The sequence below is a fragment of the Plecotus auritus genome (genome assembly GCF_963455305.1).
Source record: "Plecotus auritus genome assembly, chromosome: 2".
NCBI lineage: Eukaryota > Metazoa > Chordata > Mammalia > Chiroptera > Vespertilionidae > Plecotus > Plecotus auritus.
Window position 1 is genome coordinate 221,087,709 of NC_137771.1, and position 22,198 is coordinate 221,109,906.

At 42.4% G+C, this 22,198-nt stretch overlaps 1 protein-coding gene across 2 annotated transcripts in view; it reads right to left on the minus strand.

Moving 5' to 3' along the window:
* The window catches only part of TRAPPC10 (trafficking protein particle complex subunit 10), an 83,243-nt gene that overhangs the window by 17,328 nt on the left and 43,717 nt on the right, over positions 1-22,198 (minus strand). For both annotated transcript variants that reach the window (XM_080658382.1, XM_080658383.1), the window contains 10 exons: positions 15,456-15,602; positions 14,754-14,868; positions 13,818-13,894; positions 12,703-12,794; positions 10,501-10,641; positions 9,835-9,947; positions 6,611-7,125; positions 5,705-5,846; positions 3,909-4,067; positions 2,902-3,137 (listed from right to left, as the gene is read on the minus strand). In XM_080658382.1, coding sequence (XP_080514508.1) covers positions 2,902-3,137; positions 3,909-4,067; positions 5,705-5,846; positions 6,611-7,125; positions 9,835-9,947; positions 10,501-10,641; positions 12,703-12,794; positions 13,818-13,894; positions 14,754-14,868; positions 15,456-15,602 — 1,737 coding nt within the window. The remainder of the gene's footprint in view (positions 1-2,901; positions 3,138-3,908; positions 4,068-5,704; positions 5,847-6,610; positions 7,126-9,834; positions 9,948-10,500; positions 10,642-12,702; positions 12,795-13,817; positions 13,895-14,753; positions 14,869-15,455; positions 15,603-22,198) is intronic.

Here is a 22,198-nt window from a genome sequence, read left to right on the forward strand (position 1 = left end):
AACTAAAACAAAAAACAAAATAGTTCAACCATTGCTCCCACCCACTACCACCCATCTGTTCTCTGTATCTACAAGGTGTTTTTGAGTATTTTTTTAGATTCCACATTTAAGAGAGAAGATACAGTATTTCCTTTTCTCTCTCCGATTTATTTCACTTAGCATAAATAATACCACTGAGATCCACTTGTGTTGCTGCTAATTGCAGGATTTCATTCCTTTTTAAGGCCAAATAATACTCCACACTGTGTGTGTGTATCACTTCTTTACCCATTCATCCATAAATGGTTCTAACAGTTTTTTGATTGAGTCTTTAGGATTTTCTATATATAAGATCATGACATCTGTAAATAGTTTCTTTTTTCCCTTTCCAATATGTATGCCTTTGATTTCTTTTTCTTGACTAACTGCTCCGACTTAGACATCCAATACTGTGTTCAAAAAGAGTGGTGAGAGTGGGCATCATTGTCTTGTTCTTGATCTTAGAGAAAAAATCTTCAGCTTTTCACTGCTGAGTATGACATTAGCTGTGGGATTGTCATATGGTCTTTATAATGCTGAGGTATGCTCCTTCAACACCCACTTTGTTGAGAGTTTTTATCATAAATGGATGCTAAATTTTGTCTAATGCTTTTTCTGCATCTATTGAGATGATCATATAATTTTGTCCATTTTGGTGATGTGTATCACACCAACTGGTTTGTGGATTTGAACCCACTTTACATCCCTGGAATAAATCCCTCTTGATCATAGAGGGATTTATGATCCTATATGGTTGTTGAATCTGGTTTGTTAACATTCTGTGGAGAAGTCTTGCACCTACCTTCATCAGGAATATTAGCCTGTAGTTTTCTTTCCTATGGCATCTTTTCTGGTTTTGGTATCTATTAGGGTAATGCTGGACTCGTAAAATGAGTCTGCAAGTGTTCCTTCCTCTTCTACTTTTTGAAAGAGTTTGAGAAGGATTGGCATTAATTCTTCTTTGAATGTTTGGTAGAATTCACTAGGTGAAGCCATCTTGTCCTCAACTTTTGTTGGGTGGTTTTTCATCACTCATTCAATCTCCTCACTAGTAATGAATCTGTTCAGATGTTCTATTTCATATGATTCAGTCTTGAAAGGTTGTATATTTCTACAAATTTATCCATTTCTTCTAGGTTGTCCAATTTGTTGAAATATAATTGTTCACCATAGAACTTTTTGTATTTCTACAAATTTATCCATTTCTTCTAGGTTGTCCAATTTATTGGCATATAATTGTTCATCATAGAATCCTTTGTATTTCCATGGTATCAGCTGTAACATTTTCTCTTTAATTTCTGGTTTTATTGAGTCCTCTCTTTTTCTCTTGGTGAATCTAGCTAAAGGTTTGTCAGTTTTGTCTTTTCAAAAAAGAACTCTTAATTTTAGTGATTTGTTTTAGTCTCTCTCATTTATTTTTGCTCTAATTTTTATTTCCTTCCTTATACTAACTTTGGGCTTTGTTCTTTTTCTAGTTCTTTCAGGTACAAAGGTGGGTTGTTTATTTGAGACTTTCTTGCTTCTTGAGGTAGGTAATTACCACTATGAACTTCCCTCTTAAAACTGCTTATGCTGCAGCCCATAAATTTTGGTATGTTACATTTCCATTTTCATTTGTCTCAAGGTATTTTTTTGGTTTCTTCTTTGACACATAGGCTGTTCAATAGCAAGCTGTTTAATCTCCACATATTTGTGAGTTTTCCAGTTTTCTTCATGTAATTTCTAGTTTCATACCATTGTGGTTGAAGAAGATGCCTGATATGATTTCAATACTCTTAAATGTAGTAAGACTTGTGATCTAACATGATCTACCTTGGAAATGTTCCGTATGCATTGGAGAAGAGCATGTATACTTTTGCGTTTAGATGGAATGTTCTGCATACACATGTTAAGTTGATCTGCTCTAATGTGTTTAAGAGCAACATTTCCTTACTGATTTTCTATTTGGATGATCTATCTATTAATGTAAGTGAGGTAGTAAGTCCCCTACTATTGTTGTATTGCTATCTATTTCTCCCTTTCGGTCTGTTAATATTTGCTTTATATATTTAGGTATTCCTATGTTGGGTATATAAATGTTTATAAATGTTATAATTTCTCCTTGTATTGATCTCTTTTATTATTATGTAATGCCCATCTTTGTCTCTTATTACAGTCTTTGTTTTAAAGTCTATTTTGTCTAAAATCAGTAGAGCTGCTCCAGCTTTCTTTTGATATCTATTTGCATGGAATATTTTTTTCCATCCCTTCACTTTCAGTCTGTGTGTATCCTTACATCTAAAGTGAGTCTGTTATAGGCAGCATACAGATGGGTCTTGATTTTATTCATGCAGCCAGAAGAATACACTTCTACACCTGAGCTGGTCAGAAGCCCTCAGAACCGATATCGGTGTTACAAGACACAGACCCACCTGGAATCAACACAATGCTAGCAACACATTCTGTGAGCTGGTGGACTATGGATCTGGGACCAAAGTCATGGATCGCTCAAATTACTGTCAATAAGTACCAGCACCGAAGCAGAGTTTTTTCCTTGCTAAGTTTAATGTGACACCTCAGTGGACAGAAACAAGCACACCAAGACACAGAACTCCCTCTAGCCTAATCACTAGGACAAAGAGACTATGGGCCCAAAGTTGCCTCCCCTAAGCAAACACTCTCTCTCATAATAAACTGTCCTTCCCTCTTGAGTTGGGATAGGAAAGTTAGAGCCGTTTGTCTTTGTCTTTCCAAGATGTACCCATTATCAAAGGAGAGGTGATTCACAGATATAAGTGCTAAACCCAAGAGTGCGTGGCATTAGGAACTGGAAATCTGCCACTTCAACCGAAGTCATCCCTTATGCACTGGCTTTCAGAACCAGCAGGACATGACCCTCCTTACTTTGTGGTCTGTGGTAGCCATGCAGTGGCCGGCTTTCTGTGTGTCCTTAGGCTTCCTCTGGGCCTCTGTCATCCCCAGCATGGTGCTCTCCCCCAACCCTCCAGCTGCTGGAGCTGAAGGTAAAGACAGAACTTCCAGTTCAAATTCGATCATGTGGTATGCCGGCGCTGCAGGCAGACTGATGCTTGTGACCTTGTCAGACGATTGAACCCGGAGTGAAGCATCAGAAGCCTTTTCTAGGAAAGATAGAAAACGTCACTTCAAACACATTCCTTCTGTTTCCTTGTTCCTTTTCCTTCTAGCAGGTGATGGGCCCAGCAGTGAAGCTCCAGCCCAACTCCTGCTGCTCCTATACACACAAAAGCACAGGAAGGATCAAGGTGGGACTGAAGAGACAGGAAAACCAGGAACAAAGCCCCCTAAGACAGAGTCACACTGCATGAAAGCCAGCTGGTCCCAGGCCAGAGAGCTGTCATTGTGCTCAGTCTGAATACAGAAGAGCATTGAGTGTGTCCCTGCACAACATGCTCCCACTCGGTCACACTGCCAGACCAACTCCCTCCCAGATAGGGAGCAGCGTCCTTCCCTCCATAATTCACAGCTGAGGCCTGGGGAGACAGACTGTTTTAGGGCCTCTGACCTCTACCTAAAAAGGCCGATTTACTTTTGCATTTTAGTGAGGAAAGCGGGGAGGGTTCTAGGTGGTTAGAGGCCCGCAGGGCGTCACTATCAAGCACAGGCCCATGCTGCATCTGAAGTCCTAGCAGGGTCAGCACCGCCTGGCAGTGAGCACATGCACGGCTCTGTTTATCCTTCCCATACGTGACGCCCCACCCAGGGGCAGGGTCACCGCCCACCCACAGGCAGGAAGCTGCCAGGAAAGAGCTGTAGACAGAAGCAGGCCTCCGGTGCTAACCGAGGATGAAAGGGATAACAGCTCCTTACATCCTCGTGATGCACGGCAAACAATGCTGAGAGTCCACCTTTGCTAGGTGACCACCCCTTACCTCTCGTGTTAGAATAGATCACGGCTTTGTTCTCTGTTTGACACAGGATGAGCATGGCTTCCACATTGCTGAGTTGGAGGCTGTCCCCATTTTTCACTGTATAATGGCCAGTAGTGACAGTGAACTTGACCTTCTGAGGAATACCAGCTAAAAGGCTATCTAAAGGGAAAAAGACTGCACTTAGCATCACTCTCAACCAAAAATAGCAATGGAGGAACTAGTATGAGGCTAAAATACACTTTAAAAAAAATAAAAACAAAACAACAAAAAAAGCACTGTTTTTTCTACTAGAAAAGATTTGTTCACTTCAGATACTCCTCATATTCACTGTTTCCATCCCTCCACTCTCACTTTTAATCTCAATCACACAGACTGCAGGGATGAAGGGCCCTTGCTGAGAATAAGAGAAGCTTTGAGCCTGAGGGGTCTCATCACCACGTTGGCTTAGAGTTAGGGATCACAGTGACAACCATGTCTATGAGGGGCTCAAATTTTATCTGCCAATAAGTTAGTAAGAGACAACCAGATAATGACACTAAAGAACAGATTCATGAGACCTGGTCTGTTAGCTCAGTTGGGTAGAGCACCAAGGTTGAGGGTTTGATTTCTGGTCAGGACACATATAAGAATCAATCAATGAATGTTTAATAAGTAAAACAACAAACTGATATTTCTCTCTCTCTCTCTCTCAAATCAATAATTAAAAAAAAAACAAACAGACTGATGAAATTGAATGTGCTATTGCTATTCAGAATTTTCTCTGGTTGTTTCAGATTAGGCCTTCAAGATCTTGGGCTTACAAACAACTTAGTTAAAGGCATGGCTATTGGTTTCTCTTAACATGAAAATGAGCTAAGGTTTCTGAGAATCCCACTCCAGGCGGAAGGAAGACGGCAAGAGATAAGAAACATGGAGGAGAAAGAAACAGACAAGACAGAGGGGTGGGAAGGCTTGGGGCAAGAGGAGTGAGGGGCCGCAGCAGGGAGGCCTGAGCACAGCTGGCTGTTCTCACCAGGCACGTTCCAGGCTCTCTCAGCAACAAAGCTTAGCCTTTTTCACAAAAAGATTCTCTGTAGAATCATTTGAGAGACTGCTGTGTTCAGCATCTGAGGGCCTTTCCTGATGGCCATGGGAGAAGTTTAAAAACACAAACATAGAAAGTATGGGGAGATTCAATAGAAAAAAAATGCTTTTTTTTTTTTTTCAAATGGCCAATAAATACATTGTTCCGGCCTAAACAAGTAAGACGTTCTGTTTTACTGTTTTAATTGATGTGTGGTTTTAAATCATTTGTTTACACCAATTCTTTCTAATTTTAGAACTTAACAAAGAGGACAGCAGCTTTGAATTTCTCAAATACTATGCTAGGAGATCAAGTTTAATCAACACTTTCAAAGGAAAATACTTTTGATCAGAGTATGGAAAGTAACTAAATCTGGCATTTAGCCTTTGTAATGAAACTCTAAGCAAGAAATTATATTTACTTATTAAGTTCTCTGTAGTAGACATTAACTGATAGCTCATTTTTCTCTCGTTTTTTTTTTTTAATGTTTGGATATACCATGCTTATTAAACATGAAAGTTAGCATTTACAGAACGCAAATATTTGATGAACAGAAAAGTCACAGCCAGGCAAGATTTCCTTGATGCTCCCCCAAACGTCTCTTACAGAGGAATCCAGCTACAACGTGCTGCAAGTCCGCTGGTGCAGAAAGCCCTGCTTTCACAGACTCCTTCGAAAAGGAGCGAAGTGCAAACCAGAACCCCACAATCCCAGCTTTGTGCAGCCCACTCACCGGCCAGTGGCTCCACGTGCAGCTGCGGCTCCTGGGAGTACACGTCATACTGCGCCAGCGGGTAGAGGTGTGGAAGTACGAAGCACACCGGGCCCACCGAGGCGCACAGCTGCCGCAGTGTGTACATTCCAGGCTCCTTGGCCTAGGGTCAAATCAAGCATTTGGAAAGTCGTCACCCACTTTCGCAATTGCAAGCACCCGAAGAGCAGGAGGTACCATTATCCCTGAATTGATTGTTCTTTTACCCTCTTTATCCTACTGCTCTGTGCTCACGTGTCTACAGGCAGGCTGTGCAAAGGGCCCTAAAAACTTCTATTGATGTCTTTCTGAGTAACTGGAGTTTCAACTTGACTTCTGATAATGAATTTTCAACTTAATAAACTTTATCTGTGGCATTCTCTTCTGAATGCATGAGATGTAAAACCTGCTCTCAGACTAGACTAAAACACATGACAAACAGCTGTCCTTCCCAGAGGCCACATCCCTGATTAGTAGGGATTACAGGGCACACTGCATTGGAGAAAGATTGTCAGAGTGAATCAGAAGCAACTGCTTTGACAGCCATGAGTCACAAAAGGAAAATAAACTTTAACATCAAGGATGCTACCTTCTTTGAAATCTCATTTTAACAAATGAGGGTATATTTTAAAACAAAGGCAAAAAATCTAAGGCCAGTGAGAACACAACTATGTTAAGAACTTCATTCAAAAGTTATCAATTGCCTTAAAACTGTATAAGTATAAAAATTATTTTAACTGTCAGTCTATTTTTCTTTAAGGATAAATCATTACCAAGGTTAAAAGAACAGAGGCCTACTCTTGATTCCCACCACACTTCAGATAATTCTTGCAGGCCAGCGCCCCCTGCTGACCACCTATGAAGTTACCTCCCCAGCTCAACACATACCTGTGTCCTGAAGGTTATGGTATTGGCCCCTGGTTCCAGAGTCACACTGCAGCACTTCAGCACAGGGGCCCCATCATCCAGAGCCACCCCTGAGGGCGTGTCCAGAGCAGTGCTACTTTCCTGCCGTCTCAGGAGCATGTGAACATTTTTGCATATAATCCCTGTGGTGTTCAAGGAGTTATCGGAAGGGCTCCTCTCAAACATCTCATACAACTCCAGAGCTGGTAAACTGTTTTGGGACGCAGGGAAAGGCGAGGTCTCCATTGGAAAGTTAATAATCCCATTGGACGTCTTGTGCTTGGTAAGCCACTCAGCAGTCTTCCGATAACTGTTTTTCTCGATGCTGAAGTGGACACTGATGGCGATCTGGTCCATGTGGACAGGGACGGGCATCTGACTGCATACAGTTATCTCCACGGATAAAACACCACCCACGTGTACCACAGCATTGGAGGGAGTAAAACGGAGATCTCTCAGGTGTGCAAAAGAATGCATAGGGAGTACGACTTTGTGACCTGCAAATACATAGCACCATATTTTCTTCCCAAGTCATACTTCTAGAAGATGCAGAGGCAGCAGGACCTTGTTTACTATTGGGCCAACTGGAGTATCTCAACATGAGAAGCAAGAAGTAGTGAAGTTCAAATGAGATAGTTTAAAACTACCCAACCTCATACCATCTTCACACACCGAAGAATTACTTTGTCAAAAGCAGAACATAATCAAATGCCTAGATAACGCCTGGAAATCATAAAACCAGAAGAATTATGGTTTCTAAGTTCTGTTTTGATAAACCAAAGAGGAATACAGGTCAACTCCTCAATTTCAAAACATTTTGAATGGGAGGAGGAGGGGGATGGGGAGGGGGAGGGAAACACTGATGTGAGAAACATTGATCAGCTGCTGCCGGCACGTCCCCTACTAAGGGATCAAGCCTGAAACCTGGGCATGCGCCCTGACCAGGAATCGAAGCAGCTCCCTTTTGGTGCATCGGATGATGCTCAATCACCTGAGCACACTGGCCAGGGCCAAAACGACGTTTTTAAACAGTCTAATTAATTCCTAGAGCTGTTTCAAGGGATTCCACCACTTTCCACCTCCATAACAAAATTCCCAAATGAAGATGTCCGCCCATCCCTGTATATCAGGAAACAAACCCAGGTGTTTGCTGGCCTATGACGTCAGCCCACTGAGCAAGGAGCCCTGCCTCCTGAACTGCAGAGGGGCAGTGCAGCCCCAGCCCCACAGTCACTAACCAAGAGGAACCCACTGCTTTCTCTGACCTCCTTGCTACAAGCACCTGGTTAGTCTAGAAAACCCACAGGGCTGCCGGACTGAGCAGTGGTATTTATTAGACACTAATCAACAAAAGAACTTGCTGATGGTGATGCTATAAAATCACAAAAAAATAGCAGATGATCATGGAATAGCCTATTCACACAGAGATACCAAAGAACGTTGGCAGGAAAGACATAACTGCATAGTCTCACATATATGTCACACACTGCAGACGTGGGACAAGGCTCTACCAATAGCTAGTTTGGGCACATTAAAGAACCTAAACAAACCAACTAGTCAAGGCCACGTTGCTCCTGAGAAACGCATCTGAACAGCTCAATGTGAGTGAAACACGCCAGCAGTCAATGGTCATATGGACCTGAAGCCAAAACCTATGAAACACTGGCTTTCAAGTAGTTAGTAACTGCTATGGACTGAACTGTGTTCCCCTCCCAGTCTAAAGTGAAGCCCCAAACACCCCTCTCTCCTTGCATGTAAGGAAAGTCAGGAGGAGAGGCCTCATCAGAAACCAACCCTGGTGGCAGCGTGGTCTCAGATTCCAACCTCCAGAGCTGTGAGACAATAAACACCTGCTGCTTAAACATCCAGTCCATGGCATTTTGTGATGGCCACCAGAGCTGACCAAGACAGGACTATATTAGCCCTGGCCATTTGGCTCAGTGGTTGGAGTGTCGGCCCACAGACCAAAGGGTCGAGGGTTCGATTCCCAGTTAAGGGCATGTGCCTCATTTGCAGATTCGATCCGCGGCCCTGGTCAGTGCGAAAAGCAACCAGTCGATGTGTCTCTCTCACATCAATGTTTCTCTCTCTCCCCCCTCCCTCCCTTTCACTCTCTCTAAAAATAAATGGGAAAAATATCCTTGGATCCCTGGGTGAAAATTAAAAAAAAAAAAAAAAAGACACTACTATCTTAAATAAGTCCTCTTCTTGATAAACAAAACCCAGAAGCTAATGTTATAATAAATTTAATCTTACGACACAGCATTAGCTATAAAATATATTTGCCAAAAGGTTTAGCTTGAACCTTCCTGTTGGACACACCCATGAGGAAACACTGAACAAATTCCAGAAGGTGGGACAGTCCATGATGTCTGGCTCGATGTCTAAAAGTCAGTGTCTTACACACAACTGATGAAGGAATACACACAATGTGGGCCATCCATACAATGGAATATTATTAGCCATAAAAAAGAATGAAATACTGACATGTCACAACATGGATGAATCTTAAAAACATTATGCTGAATGAAAGAAGCCAGTCACAAAAAAACACATATTATATGATTCCATTCACATGAAATATCCAGAATAGTATCTAGAGACAGAAAGCGGATTGTGGTGATGTGCACATATCTATGAATACTGGTATACTAAAAGGTGTTGAACTGTACACTGCAAATCAGTGAATTTTATGGTATGTAAATTCTATCTCAAAATAGCTGTGACATTAAAAAATTGTGATCAGTGTCTTGAAAAAAAAAAAAAGATGGGAAAAACTTCTACGTTAAAAGAGAATTCAGATACAACAATCAAATGTAATATATGATCCCTGATTAGACTCTACTAAAAATAATGTATAAAAACAAAGAGGAGATTTGAATTTGAGCTACTGAGTACCAGGAAATTAGAACCCTGTCAATTTGGGCATGGTTAGGGGGCTGCCCTTGCTCTCCAAGACGCATGCTACACTGTTTCAGGGTGAAGTGTTACATGGTCAGGGTGAAGTGTTATACTTGGTCTGAGGTTGCTTTGAAGTTCAGCAAAAAAAAAAAGTAAAAAGAAATATATACATGTTTGCTACACAGCAAAGCGTTACTAGTTGTTGAATCTAGGTGGTTAGTATACATTATACATTGTATACTCTTTTTACTTTTCTATAACAGTTGAGAATGTTCACAATAAAAAGCTTTAACAATTAGCCATACCTGGGCTATCTGTCTGTTCACTGGCAAAGTTGAGTATCTCTTGGCAGAAGTATTTCCGTTCCTCTTCAGTTAAGTGATGATCGCTGGCTAAAAGACTACTGGTCTGAAGGTAGCTGGGGTGGAGAGTCAAGGGCCTGCACAGAGGACCTTATACCAAGGGATGCTGCATGCAGACGGCTTCTCCAGGCCCCAGAGCTTTCAAAGTGCAGTTCAACAGGTATTCCCGCCCCCCACCCCCCCTTTTTTTTTTTTAATTATTAGGAACTCAGCCCAGCTCAGTGGTTGAGCACAGACTCATGAACCAAAAGGTCACAGGTTCAATTCCCAGTCAGGGCATATACCTGGGTTGCTGGCTCAATCCCCAGTAGGGGGTGTGCAAGAGGCAGCCAATCGATGTTCCTCATCAAAGTTTCTATCATTCTATCCCTCTCCCTTCCTCTCTCTCTAAAAATCAATAAAAACGTATTTTTTAAAAAAGTATTAGGAACTCAGAGATCAAAGGTGAGGACTAGGCATTTAACTTACATTTAACATGATACCCATGTACAGGTTGGCTTTTTCTCTCCTAATTATTAAGTGTTTATTAAACACTCAATTGTAGACATCGTTGCTGTTTAAACAAAAACAATTTTCCTATTTCATGAAAATGCTACACTTAAAGGATACTTCTCAATTTGTCCAAGGTGTTTTTGACATTCGGCCAGCTGCTTCCTTGTGTGTGTAATAGGCAGTGCCCAGCCCTCAGCCAGGTAATTCTTCAGTGCTCCTTGAAGATAGGTTTCTGCCTTCTGTGGAGACTTTTTCTTCCTTGCAAATCAACAAATAGAAGCTTTCATTATGGTTCACGATAATCAACAAACTTAGACATAATTTTCATGACTTGCTCTCCGCCCTTTCCAGCCCTCCACAATGACCTTTGTACCATCTTAGACAGTCCTTCTCCTAGACGTGCCCTGGTCTGAGGAAGAGCACAGGATCAGGAATACATTAGGGCCCGAAAATGGGCTCATGGCGATGATGATCCCACACCATTTGCCCAGCGTCATACACTAGTTGAACTTTTATAGTCGAATCTCAAGAGAAGAAAGTGCGGGCACTATTCACTATCTCAAGCTGACGTAAGAATACCAAGGGTAAGAGGAGGTGAAGGTACACAGCTAGTTGGGGAGGAAGCTACAAAATCAGGGCTTGGTGCCACCTACCTACTGAAGATAGGAAATATAGAAGCAGTCTACATGGCCCAACTGAGAGGGGAGCTTGGGCCAATAGCACTGAGCAGGTTTCCAAGATTTACAGAGAATTATGAAGAATTTAATAGCAACACTTATCACTCAAGAGAGGATCTTCCCAATTTAAACCTTCAAGATGTTCCGAATAAAACAAAATTGAAAGCACAATTAGCAAGAGTTTGCCAAAGCCTCCATGACAACATGGGTCCCCTGGCCCTCACCAAAGGGCTGGGACCACCAAACTCACGGGACAAAGGCTAAGGCTAAATAGGCATCCTTGGAAGACACCCCATTTTCACTGCCATACTCTTGAAGCAATGACATTTCTCAAATTCTCAAATCAAATAAAATGTAAACTTATCAAATTATGTGTTAGTTTTTCTATACTTTTATGGTCCTCTCCCATCCCACCCTGTTTTAAAGAGGTCCAAACCTTCAATACTTCTTCAGTTACTATCTCTAGCCAAAGATTCTTACATTCTAGAGTTGGAAGTCTACAGACCATCATTCAGCCCCCAGAGATGGAGGTCAGTGGCCACCCAGCTAGTATGTGGCCAAGGTGAAACCAGGACCCAACTGTCAGATTAGCCACTGCAGCTCCCGGCCTCAGAGCAGACTCATGTCCAGGTGGGCACCACTCACAGCATCTGGAGACACGGCTCCTTTGCTCCACTAATAACTTACTCCTGAAATGCACTAGATGGAGGCTCGAGAGAGCCAAGCCAGCCCTGACTGTTGCTAATCAGTGGTGTGACTGGCTAGCTGCTCTAAGCAAAGCTGGAAAACTTAAGTTCACTTAGATGACCTATGAATCCCTTTTGCAGCCACTCCAATCAGTTGAAATAAACTATTCTTCCGTGTTTCACCTAATGAAAGTACTACAGATTTCAAGATATCATTTCAAACACACATTTCTTTTGAGAAAACTTAAATATCTTTTCTCTTATAATGTATATTTCTTTCCAGTGCTTTCAAATAGCAATGACACTGCCAGCCGGGATTTCTCCTTTGTGGCAGGCCACTTTTATCAAACACATGTGAAATATGCTGTCTTGAGTTTTTCTGTGAAATCTGAGTCTAAAGCTGGAGCAAGACAGGAATACTCCCTGCATGTGTACACGTCACTCAGTCATGGTCATCCTCTCTCCCAACACAATACATGCAGTTACTTTGTATCAGTGGCCTCCAGGCTTTCAAACTCTTAGGAGGCATTTGACATAAACTAGAGAAAATGCTATAGAACAAAATATTTAAGAATCTACACCCCAACTTAGTAAACACTGGATGTAGAATCTTAAATATTTCCTCACAATTCTTTGACTGAATAAATGTAATTATAATACTATATCTTACATATAATACTTACATATATACAATGTTATATATACTACATAAGATCATTATGATAATTTAATTAAATAAAAGGAATGCAAAGATCAGTTATCAGCTATTAAGAATAACAAGCTGAAAATCTCTCCATTTGGTTTTCAGAAGAAATTGAAAAAAATGATGATGGTTGGTTAACAGATTCTAATCTTTCATTCTATAAGTATGTGTACACTTCACATTAACTCCATACATAACAAATCGTCTCTTACTACAGGTATGAAATAACTGAAATTCAAAGAAAATCAATTACATGTAAAATTCTGCCAGATCCTTTCCAACAAACTTAGCAGATCGAATCCTCCCAATACTTGTATACATTTCAATGGTAGCGTGGGACAGATCCTGTGGGAAAATAAAACACCACATAATGTTGTACTTTAATTTTAATGCTAGACACAGCCCACATTTATTTACCCAAAGCTGAAGCAAAAGAGTTATTAAATAACACTAACATTATTTTTACTTTGTATCTACTTTTGTATTGAGTTTTTATATAATGTGATTTATTATTATTTTTAAAAATGTATTTTTATTGATTTCAGAGGGGAAGGGAGAGGGAGAGAGCGATAGAAACATCAATGATGAGAGAGAATCACTGACTGGCTGCCTCTTACATGCCCCCTACTGAGGATGGAGCTGGCAACTCGGGCATGTGCCCTACATAATCGAACCTGGACCCTTCAGTCTGCTGGCGACCTGCTCTATCCACTGAGCCAAACCGGCTAGGGCAAATAATGTGATTTATACAAGATCATTAACTTGGACATAAAATTAAGCAGTATAATAAAAGAAATACAAACTCAGCAGGCATATAATATTTAGCTTGTCAAAGTACTTTCTGTATATGGGTAACATTTCTAGTGTTTTTCTCACTCTTTGGGTAATAGGGACAAACTATTAGAAGCCACCATCTAATACTCTTGAGTTAACCATGATTCAGGTACACAGTTGACTCACCCAGCTTCTACTTATACTGCTTTGTAAGGTTCCAAATTTAAATCCTTTAAAAACAAGCACAATAGCTCTGTTCAAGTCCAAATGATTCTTCTGTCCATGGAAAACCATTCACTATCCTCTCTTACAAATTCTATTCTACTGAATCAGTAATGCCATTTTAAACAAACTTATAAATATCTGAAGGTAAGTTTATGCCTAAGTATGCCCCATGAGTACTAGTAAACATTTAATGAACAACAGCTATTCCAGGTTTTACCCACAACTCCCTAGGGCACCAAAAAGGTCAACAAGAAGGAAGTCCCAAATTCCAGCTCATTCCCAATTCACAAGGTCACAGAGCAGCAAAAAGTCTTCTAGAGCTGGGTTTTCTGCCACAGGTAGACAGGGAACAAGATAAAAAATACTTACTAAGTAGTGTTTTTCAAAAGCTTCTACTGATGACAATGCTTCTTTGAGTTTCTTATAAGGACTCTGAGCTGTGTTGGCTTAAACAAAAAAGAAATAAGAGTCCTTATTCATCTTCGCAATTTCAGGACATATGAGTTTACATTGTCCCTCACCTGCTGCAGGCAGATGACTTCATCTGGCACTTGTAGAAACTACAAACACAGCCGTGCAGACTGAAACTACACAATTACTATATTCTTGTCCAATTAATAAATGCATGAAACAGTCTAAACCCTTCATATAATTTTTTAAAAAATCTTTGAGATTAGAATTTTTAAAAGTACATATTACAAATCCTCCAATGAATTACCTACTGCCAAATGATCTGAGGTGGTGTCTGGGTGAGACAGTGAAATATTATACATTTTCCCTTGTAAATGTATTCAATTTAGTAGGAATCCTTTCAGTTCTTAGATAACAGGGACAAACTATTACAAGTTTGTCCCTGTTATGCTAAATCATAATCATCACTATACTTATACCTACAGGAACTAGTAACGCTCCTTTCGAAGTGCTTTTATTACCTAGGAGTAACTTACTGGCCATAAAAGCATTTGTCTGGCCATATTGTTAGAACACTAGGTCATTTAGTAATTCCCATGGAAACTGGTACATTTAAATGTCACATGGGTTGTAAAGTCATAATCAGCTCATGTAAGCCTGTGAGAAGCTCACACACAGTTTTGAGAAATCTTCCAACAATTTCTTAAACAAGTTCTAACATTTCTTTATGTTATTAAAAGGTAAAATATCCTACATATATCTGGTCAGCTATTAATGAGTGCAATTTCCCAAATGGTAATTATATTGTTAGAATTTGAGTGACATGTGCCAAGTTACAACCTACATTTTATTATTTTCCACTGCGCTACGTGCACAAGTGCATCCAGAAAGTACCTGTTTCAGGTCGCTCAGCTCCCAAACCTGCCAAGAGATCAACTGTCCTATTGAGGTCTTCTGAGTTAGGTCCTTTTTCTGACACAAGTCCACACAGGTAGCCCAAGGATTTTAGCTGTTGAGATAAACCCACAATTTCAATTAGTTTGCCATAAGAGTCAGCAGAGAATTTATAAATTTAAATATAAAAATTAAAATCCAACTAAATTTTAGAAAAAAATCAGCTTTCCGTCTAAATGATTCTTATCTAGATATAAAGATATACTTATTGGGATCATTTCACACTCCTACCTTCAACACAGTAATTCTCAGCTTACGCCATGCACCTGCTTACACTCTCCCAAGTTTTCAAGGCCTCCCACTCAATCTGCATCCCTGTGACCCCACTCCAGCAGGCCCTTGTGCTGCACACACGGGACCACGCTGCATTTCTCACGTTTCACACTTCATCCCTCTTTGTAGACCCCCTGCCCCCCAAAATTGCTGGCAGAGAACCACACCTTCAGCACAAGCATAACAAGTGTTTAATCTGTGCTGAATAAAGTGGTACGAGTAGAAACCATTTAATCTAGACACGCCCTAAAGTAATTAGAACCCATGTACTGACTGAGTGAACAACACTTCTTCAAACAGCTTAGTCCATCCACCCCTGAGAGGCATAGCTCACAGACAATGCCCACGTCTGCATTTAGGGGCAGTTACCTTTTCTGTGGCATAGCTCCATAAACCCACAGTGTGGGCAATGTTCGAGTCTATCTGCGCCCGATCACAGCAGCCTTCTATCCTCTGCAACACCTCCAGACAGCTCAGAAACACCCAGCAGTCCAGCGCGCCGGGCGGGACGGAGACCTAGGGGGTACAAGAGAGGGCATGTGAGGAGTGCACATGAGGAGGTCACTCAGGGAAAGCACTCAAACCCACACGTTCTAGTCTGCCCCTTCAAGCAGCTACCCAATCTGTCACCTGCCAAACTACAGGAAAGAAAAAGGAGACAATAACAATAATTATATCAGTTCACGTCTAAAGAGAAAGAAGTGATCTATGTCCAAATACATGATTTGGTTCTGTATTTCAGATGCTGATGAGTGATTTGGCAGGAATATACCTTTCACTCATAGAGTTTTTAAAGCTTATGAAGAAAAGAATCCTATAAGGCCTGGTCATATCTGGGTTCGAAGAGCACATATTACAAAAAAAGGAAGTTAAGATCTCAGATGACCACTGGGTCACATTTTAGAAAGGTCATATTCAATACTAGAAATCTAAATATTAAGTAAATATTAGATGATATTTAGGAATTACTGTTAATTTTTTTAGGTGATCATGTTTCTAAAAAATTCCTCCTGTTGATTAGATACACACTGAAATATTTACACACAAACAAGACATGATATCTAGGACTTGCCGAAAAATAACTCAGGAGCAAGTTGACAGGGACTTAGATGACATAAAAATTGGCCACCCGCCCAGCTAGCGTGGCTCGGTGGTTGAACACTGACCCATGAACCAAGAGGTCACGGTTCGATTCCCGGTCAGGGCACATGTCTGGGTTGCTGGCTCAATCCCTAGTAGGTGGCGTGCAGGAGGCAGCAATCCATGTTTTTCTCGTGATGTTTCTATCTCTCTACCTCTCTCCCTTCCTCTCTCTAAAATCAATGAAGACATACTAAAAAAAAATAAAACTAGACTTAAAAAATTGACCACGTTCTGGTTGGGGACTGTTGCAGCTAGTGATGGGTATCTAGAAGTTCATTATATTATCTTCTCTACTTCTGTATATAGTTGAGCTGTTCCATTAAAAAACAACACAAATGTGTATTATGCAAAAATATTTACTGTCTATGATCAACTCAAAAAGGTACCTGTTTCACATTTTAGCATCTCTGAAATTGGACAGTGTCTCACAATCAACGGCATCTTGACACTCACAGTCGGCAGTGCTGACTGCTTTCTTGGAGGCACTAAATTATGGGGTATCTCACAATTGGCACCCCAGTTCTAGTGAGATGGTCATTGGTACCATTCAAAATAGGAACCTAGCACTGACCGGGTGGCTCAATAGGTTGGATCATCATCTCACACACCAAAAGGTTGCAGGTTCAATTCCCAGTCAGAGAACATACCTAGGTTGTGGGTTCGATCCCCAGTTGGGGCATGTATGGGAGACAACCAACCAATGTTTCTCTCTCTCCCCCGCTTCCTGTCTCTCTAGAGTCAATGAAAAAAACATATCCTCGGGTGAGGATTAAAAAAAAAGGGAACCTAGAAAGTAATTATCTGTCAGCTGAAGAGGGAAGGGCTGCACAATGCTGATGAAACTGACTTATGTAAGGACTCCTTCAGCATACCCTGAGCACAAATAAAAGACAAGTAGAGAGGGTCATTAAAAGACAAGTAGAGAGGGTCATTAAACGTTTCTATCAAAACTAATTTGCCTAGTCTCTAAAAAATGAGATAAACTTCTTAGAGCCTTTGAAAAGAAAAATCAGCATAGAAAACAATCACGTGATCAGAAGGTACATTCATAAAGTGGTACAACTTTCTCTCCCGGACAATGGACCACACCCAAGGGATACACAGAAGACCTGGTCGCAGGACGCAACTCTGGGACAGAGCACGCTCCTCCCTGCCCAGTCAAACCAGGGCGGGCTCCGAGTGGGTTGGCCTCACCTCACAGGGCCTCCTGGTTCCACAAGACACCACCACACAGGTAGCCATCCTGTGGACACAGTTCCTCAGGCACACACAGGTTATTTGCCAGGGAGGATGAAGGGCATGGACCCTGTAGGGCTCTACACAGTGCTCTAAGTGTCTTGTGACTTAGAGGGGTCTGAGGAAACACAGGAGTCACAGCAGGGAGCTCTGAGAGGTGTACACCTGTACCAGCAGCCAGGGGCCGGCCAGGCTCCGAGACCAGGCTGCACCCACCCCTATGTGGCACATGTGTGTGTGCGGAGGAAGAATCGAGAGTCACACGCTGTGGTGGGAACAGTAGGCCACTTTGTGAAAAGGTCATAGCATAGATTTTTTTGGCTTATTTATTTTCTGCAAAGAGCAAGTACCACTTGTAAATCTGAAGAATAGTGTGTACAAAATAACACCGTCAGTTAGCAGCAGCTTTTCTAATGGCCGAAGCTGAGCCGCAACTTCCAACCTGGAGGAAGTCAAACCCAGCAGATGGACAGCACGCTGACACAAACACAACGCCTTGAGGTGCTCTGTCCTACTGTCCAGACGCAGCGCTGGTTTTACTAACTGGAACCTGAAGCCTCCAGCCAGTCCTGCCCAGCGGGAAGTCCCACACACCCCGTGCTCCTGCAGCAAGGCTGCTCAGGAACTGCAGAGCGCTCATTGGCCCTAATTCCAGAGACTTTCACAGCCTCCTACACTTCCTATGAGACCCCAGTTTAAATGTAAGTTTTCACTGAAAGACATCGGAACATAAATTGGTATGCCACATGGCATCTTACGACAGCTGTGATCTGCAGCTTCTCGGTGCCATCTACCTCTTACATTGCCACTCATTTGTGTGCATCCATCTGGGCTCCCAACCAGACCCCAACTAAACACCCCAAAGTGACCAATGAGCCAGTGTCTTCTCCATACATTTCAAAGGCCGGGCAGAGCTGGGCTCCACAGCAGCTAGAACTTCAGTTATGGGTCACCTAAGACTTTTAGAATGTTTAGTGAAACTTACTTATTTAAAACATGATTGTAGTAATACCTTCCCCATTACTTAAAAAACAAGTTACAAAATACATACAGCAAGGTATGCAAAGGGCACAGATCCTAAGTTTAGAGCTCAAGGACACATCTGTTACTACCATTCAAATAAAAAAACAGACCATTTCATTATCCTGGAAGGTTCCCTCCAGCCCCCTTTCCCAGTCGATACCCACTCCCCTATTCAGACTCTGTCACATAAGAAGTAATGCCTTCTGCCTGACTGTTGAACTTCACATAAACCGAGTCACACAGCATGAGCTCTTCTGCACGTGGCATCTTTCGCTCAATATAGTGTCAGCACAGCTCAGCTTTTCAGGGCCTATGGGCAGCAGGTTGTGCTTCACTGCGGGTGTCAGGCCTTTCTCCGGTATGCCAGTTTCTTCATCCATCCCCCCGCTGACAGGCATTTCGCTTGCTGTGAGGGTTTGGCTCCTACAGATAAAACTATTTGCAATGCTTTCCTCACTCTGGAGGAGGGAGCCTTCTCAGACCTAGAAGACCCCTGTCCCAGGGCTCAGCTACTCACAGAGGAGGCAGGCGATCCTGGCATTGGGTCCCTCGTGAAACCTTGTGGCCCACGGAGCCCCTCCCTCCTGTAACAGCTGCACATAGCAGTGAGGTGGCCCAAGGGCATGGCCTCCCGGTCAGGTTTCCGAAGTCTCCCAGTCCAGACACAGTCTACTAATCAAAGGTGACTGATCATAAGCCGTGTTGCTTAGGAACATAGGTGCACCAACTTTATTCCCAGGAAGTTAACAACAGTCAGAGCCCCTGCTAGGTCACCAGCTGCTCTGCACAGGGCCATCCTGTTTTCTGGTTGGGCCCATTTTTCTTGGATGCCTAGGAATGGGAGTGCTGAGTCACAAGGCAGGCATGTTTAAGCTTTGGCAGACACTGCCAAAGGGTTTTCCAAAGCGCTGTACCAATTTACACTCATACCATCACACTCAAGTTCCAATTTTTCTGTATCCTCACTAAAATTCGGTACTGTCCATCTTTTTAAAATGTTACTTTATCCGTTACAGTAGAGTTTGAGAGTTTTTTCAAAGCCCCATAAACTGAAAACAGTGGTTGTTCAGCAGCATGGTAACAAGTAATCACTAGAACAAGCTTAAACCTATTTAAATTACTGCGAGCCCACCTCGGGAGCCAGTCCAGGAGTGGGAGAGGTGTAAGACAAATGCACTCAACAAATACACCAGGAGTGCCAAGGGACCTGCATCTTTCCCAAGAACCACACGTCTGTAGGTGGTGGCAGCTGAGTCCCTCTGAGAGCCGCCAACCCAGAACCCCACAATCCCAACCTGACAGAGAGCGGGGCTCTGCTCCACTCAGACCCACTCAGAGGGCTGGGCCCACCCAGCAGGGCCCTGGGCTCTGTCGTCTCACTTGGAACGGGGCAGCAGGCTGAGACTCTTGACAATTCATGTTCCCTAACAGGTAGAATGCTGAGCACTCTTCCAGACTGGGCCGTTCGGATAACCTCTTTTGTGAACAACAGACTTATTAAACTAATTTCTTAATCTGTGTTCTTTAGTTTTCTTAAAGCCCCCCTCCTCTCTCAACACCAGTATCATCAGTAAGCACAAGAGCTGTTTTTCCACTTTCAAAGCCTAAAATTAAAGGTGTTCTTTTTATTCTTTTTCTGTTAAACCTGTACTTATATACATAACCCAAATACTGAAAAACAGTGTCCTAAGTAACCCCCAACATCCCACCTGCCCCATTTGAGCTCCCTGCCAGTCACCATCACCTTCACAAACCCAACATGGCCAACCAACCCTCATGACAGGCTGTTCTTGGTTAATCTTGAACTTTGGAGACAAGGAACCAAATACACATCTTGTGTCTGACTTCTTTAGCTCCACTTTATGTGGGTGATGTTCGCTCACTACAAGTTCGCCCATTTCCACTGCTGGATGCCTTCCATGGCCTGAACATATCGCAGTGGCTATATCCCTTGGACGTCATGGACATTTGGGTTATTTCTATTTTCTAGCAACTGAATAATGCTGCCACGAGCATTTTGCATGTGCCTTTGAGTACACATGTATGTGTTTCTGTACACCAGGGCATGTGTGTGTGTAGCTCCAGCAGATGGTGCCAAACAACTTTCCAAAGTGGTGGCACCAATCACACTCCTCATGAACGTGGTCAGTTCCTGCCCTCTCACTGGCACCTGTCAAGTCTGTCCATTTTAGCCAGGATGTCCTAGGGGGTAGGGGGTGGTTTTGGCTTTTGTTTGCATTTCACTGTGATTGATTCATGTGCTTATTGACCATTTGGATATCTTCTTTTGCCTATTTTTCTACTGATTTGTCAGTGTCTTTTACAAGATTTGTGGGAGCTCTCTGTGTATTCTGGGTAAGGGTCCTTTCTAACCACACATTCTGTAAACACTCCTCCACTCTGTGCTTGCCCTTCGCTCACTCAGTGGTACCTACTGATGAAGAGCTCTGATTTCCATGCAGTCCAGTGTGTCACTCTCTTCCTTTAGAGTTAGTGCCTTTTGGTCCTATTTAAGAAACATTTGCTAACCTCCAGGTCGAGAAGAACATTCTCCCATATTGTCTTCTAGAAGCTTTCTTATTTGTTTTTCATTTTTAGGTCAAAACTCCACCGGAAATTAACTGTGCATGGTGTGAGATCAAGACTTATTTTTACACTAGAGGCCTGATGCACGAAATTCGTGCAAGAGTAGGCCTTCCTTCCCCTGGCTGCCAGCACCGGCTTCCCACTGGCACCCAGGACCCAGGCTTCCCTTGCAGCCCCGGCTTCATCCGGAAGGACATCCGGTCTAATTAGCATATTACACTTTTATTATTATAGATACATTAGGTTGATCCTAAACCATATATTCATGGAGTAAGTTTTTCTTGAACCCATTTATTTAAAATAATCTCTACTTCCTTAGTTCAGAACCTCATCTTTGGATTACACCAGAATTCTCTAAGTCTTCTCCCTCCCTCCATCTAATTCCTCACCCTCTCTGCCCTCTACCCTACCTGGGCCTAACACCTTTCATGACACCCTCGCCTCCCTCTCTGCCCTCTACCCTGCCCACTCCTACCACCTTTCATGACACCCTCACCTCCCTCTCTGCCCTCTACCTGCCTGGTCCTAACACCTTTCATGACACCCTTGCCTCAAAATGGCTCCCTCCCAGCTCTAGAATAAAATCCAACCTTCAAAATGACACACAAGCACTTTCATAACCTTCAAGATGCACTTCCAGTACCTCTGTAGCCTTCACCTCCAAGTCCTGCCTCGCCCCTTCTAACAAGACTAAGATCCTTTCCAGTTCCTTACATAAAACATCATTTTCTCTGCCTGAAATGGACTCTCGCACTGGGCACCACAAGCCACATCTACAATCTACTCATTCAACAAAAGCTCCACAGGGTGAGGGTTTGGTCTGTCTTGCTCTCTGCTAAAAACATGGTGCCTAGAATAAGTGCTTGCGTGGCACATAATAGGTGCTTGGTGAGTATTTGTTGATTAAATGAATTTTTTAAAATCTAGCTCAAATAAAAAATATAATAAAAATCTAGCTCATACAAGACCACCTCTAGAAACCCTCCTAAGCACGTTAGACACTGCACAAACATTTACTAAACTGAACAGAAGCGCCATGCACAGCTGCTTCTCCATCCCTGACCCCCTCCTAAGATTCTTCTCTTACCACCCGGCTCTGACACTGGGCTCTGACGACCTGGGTA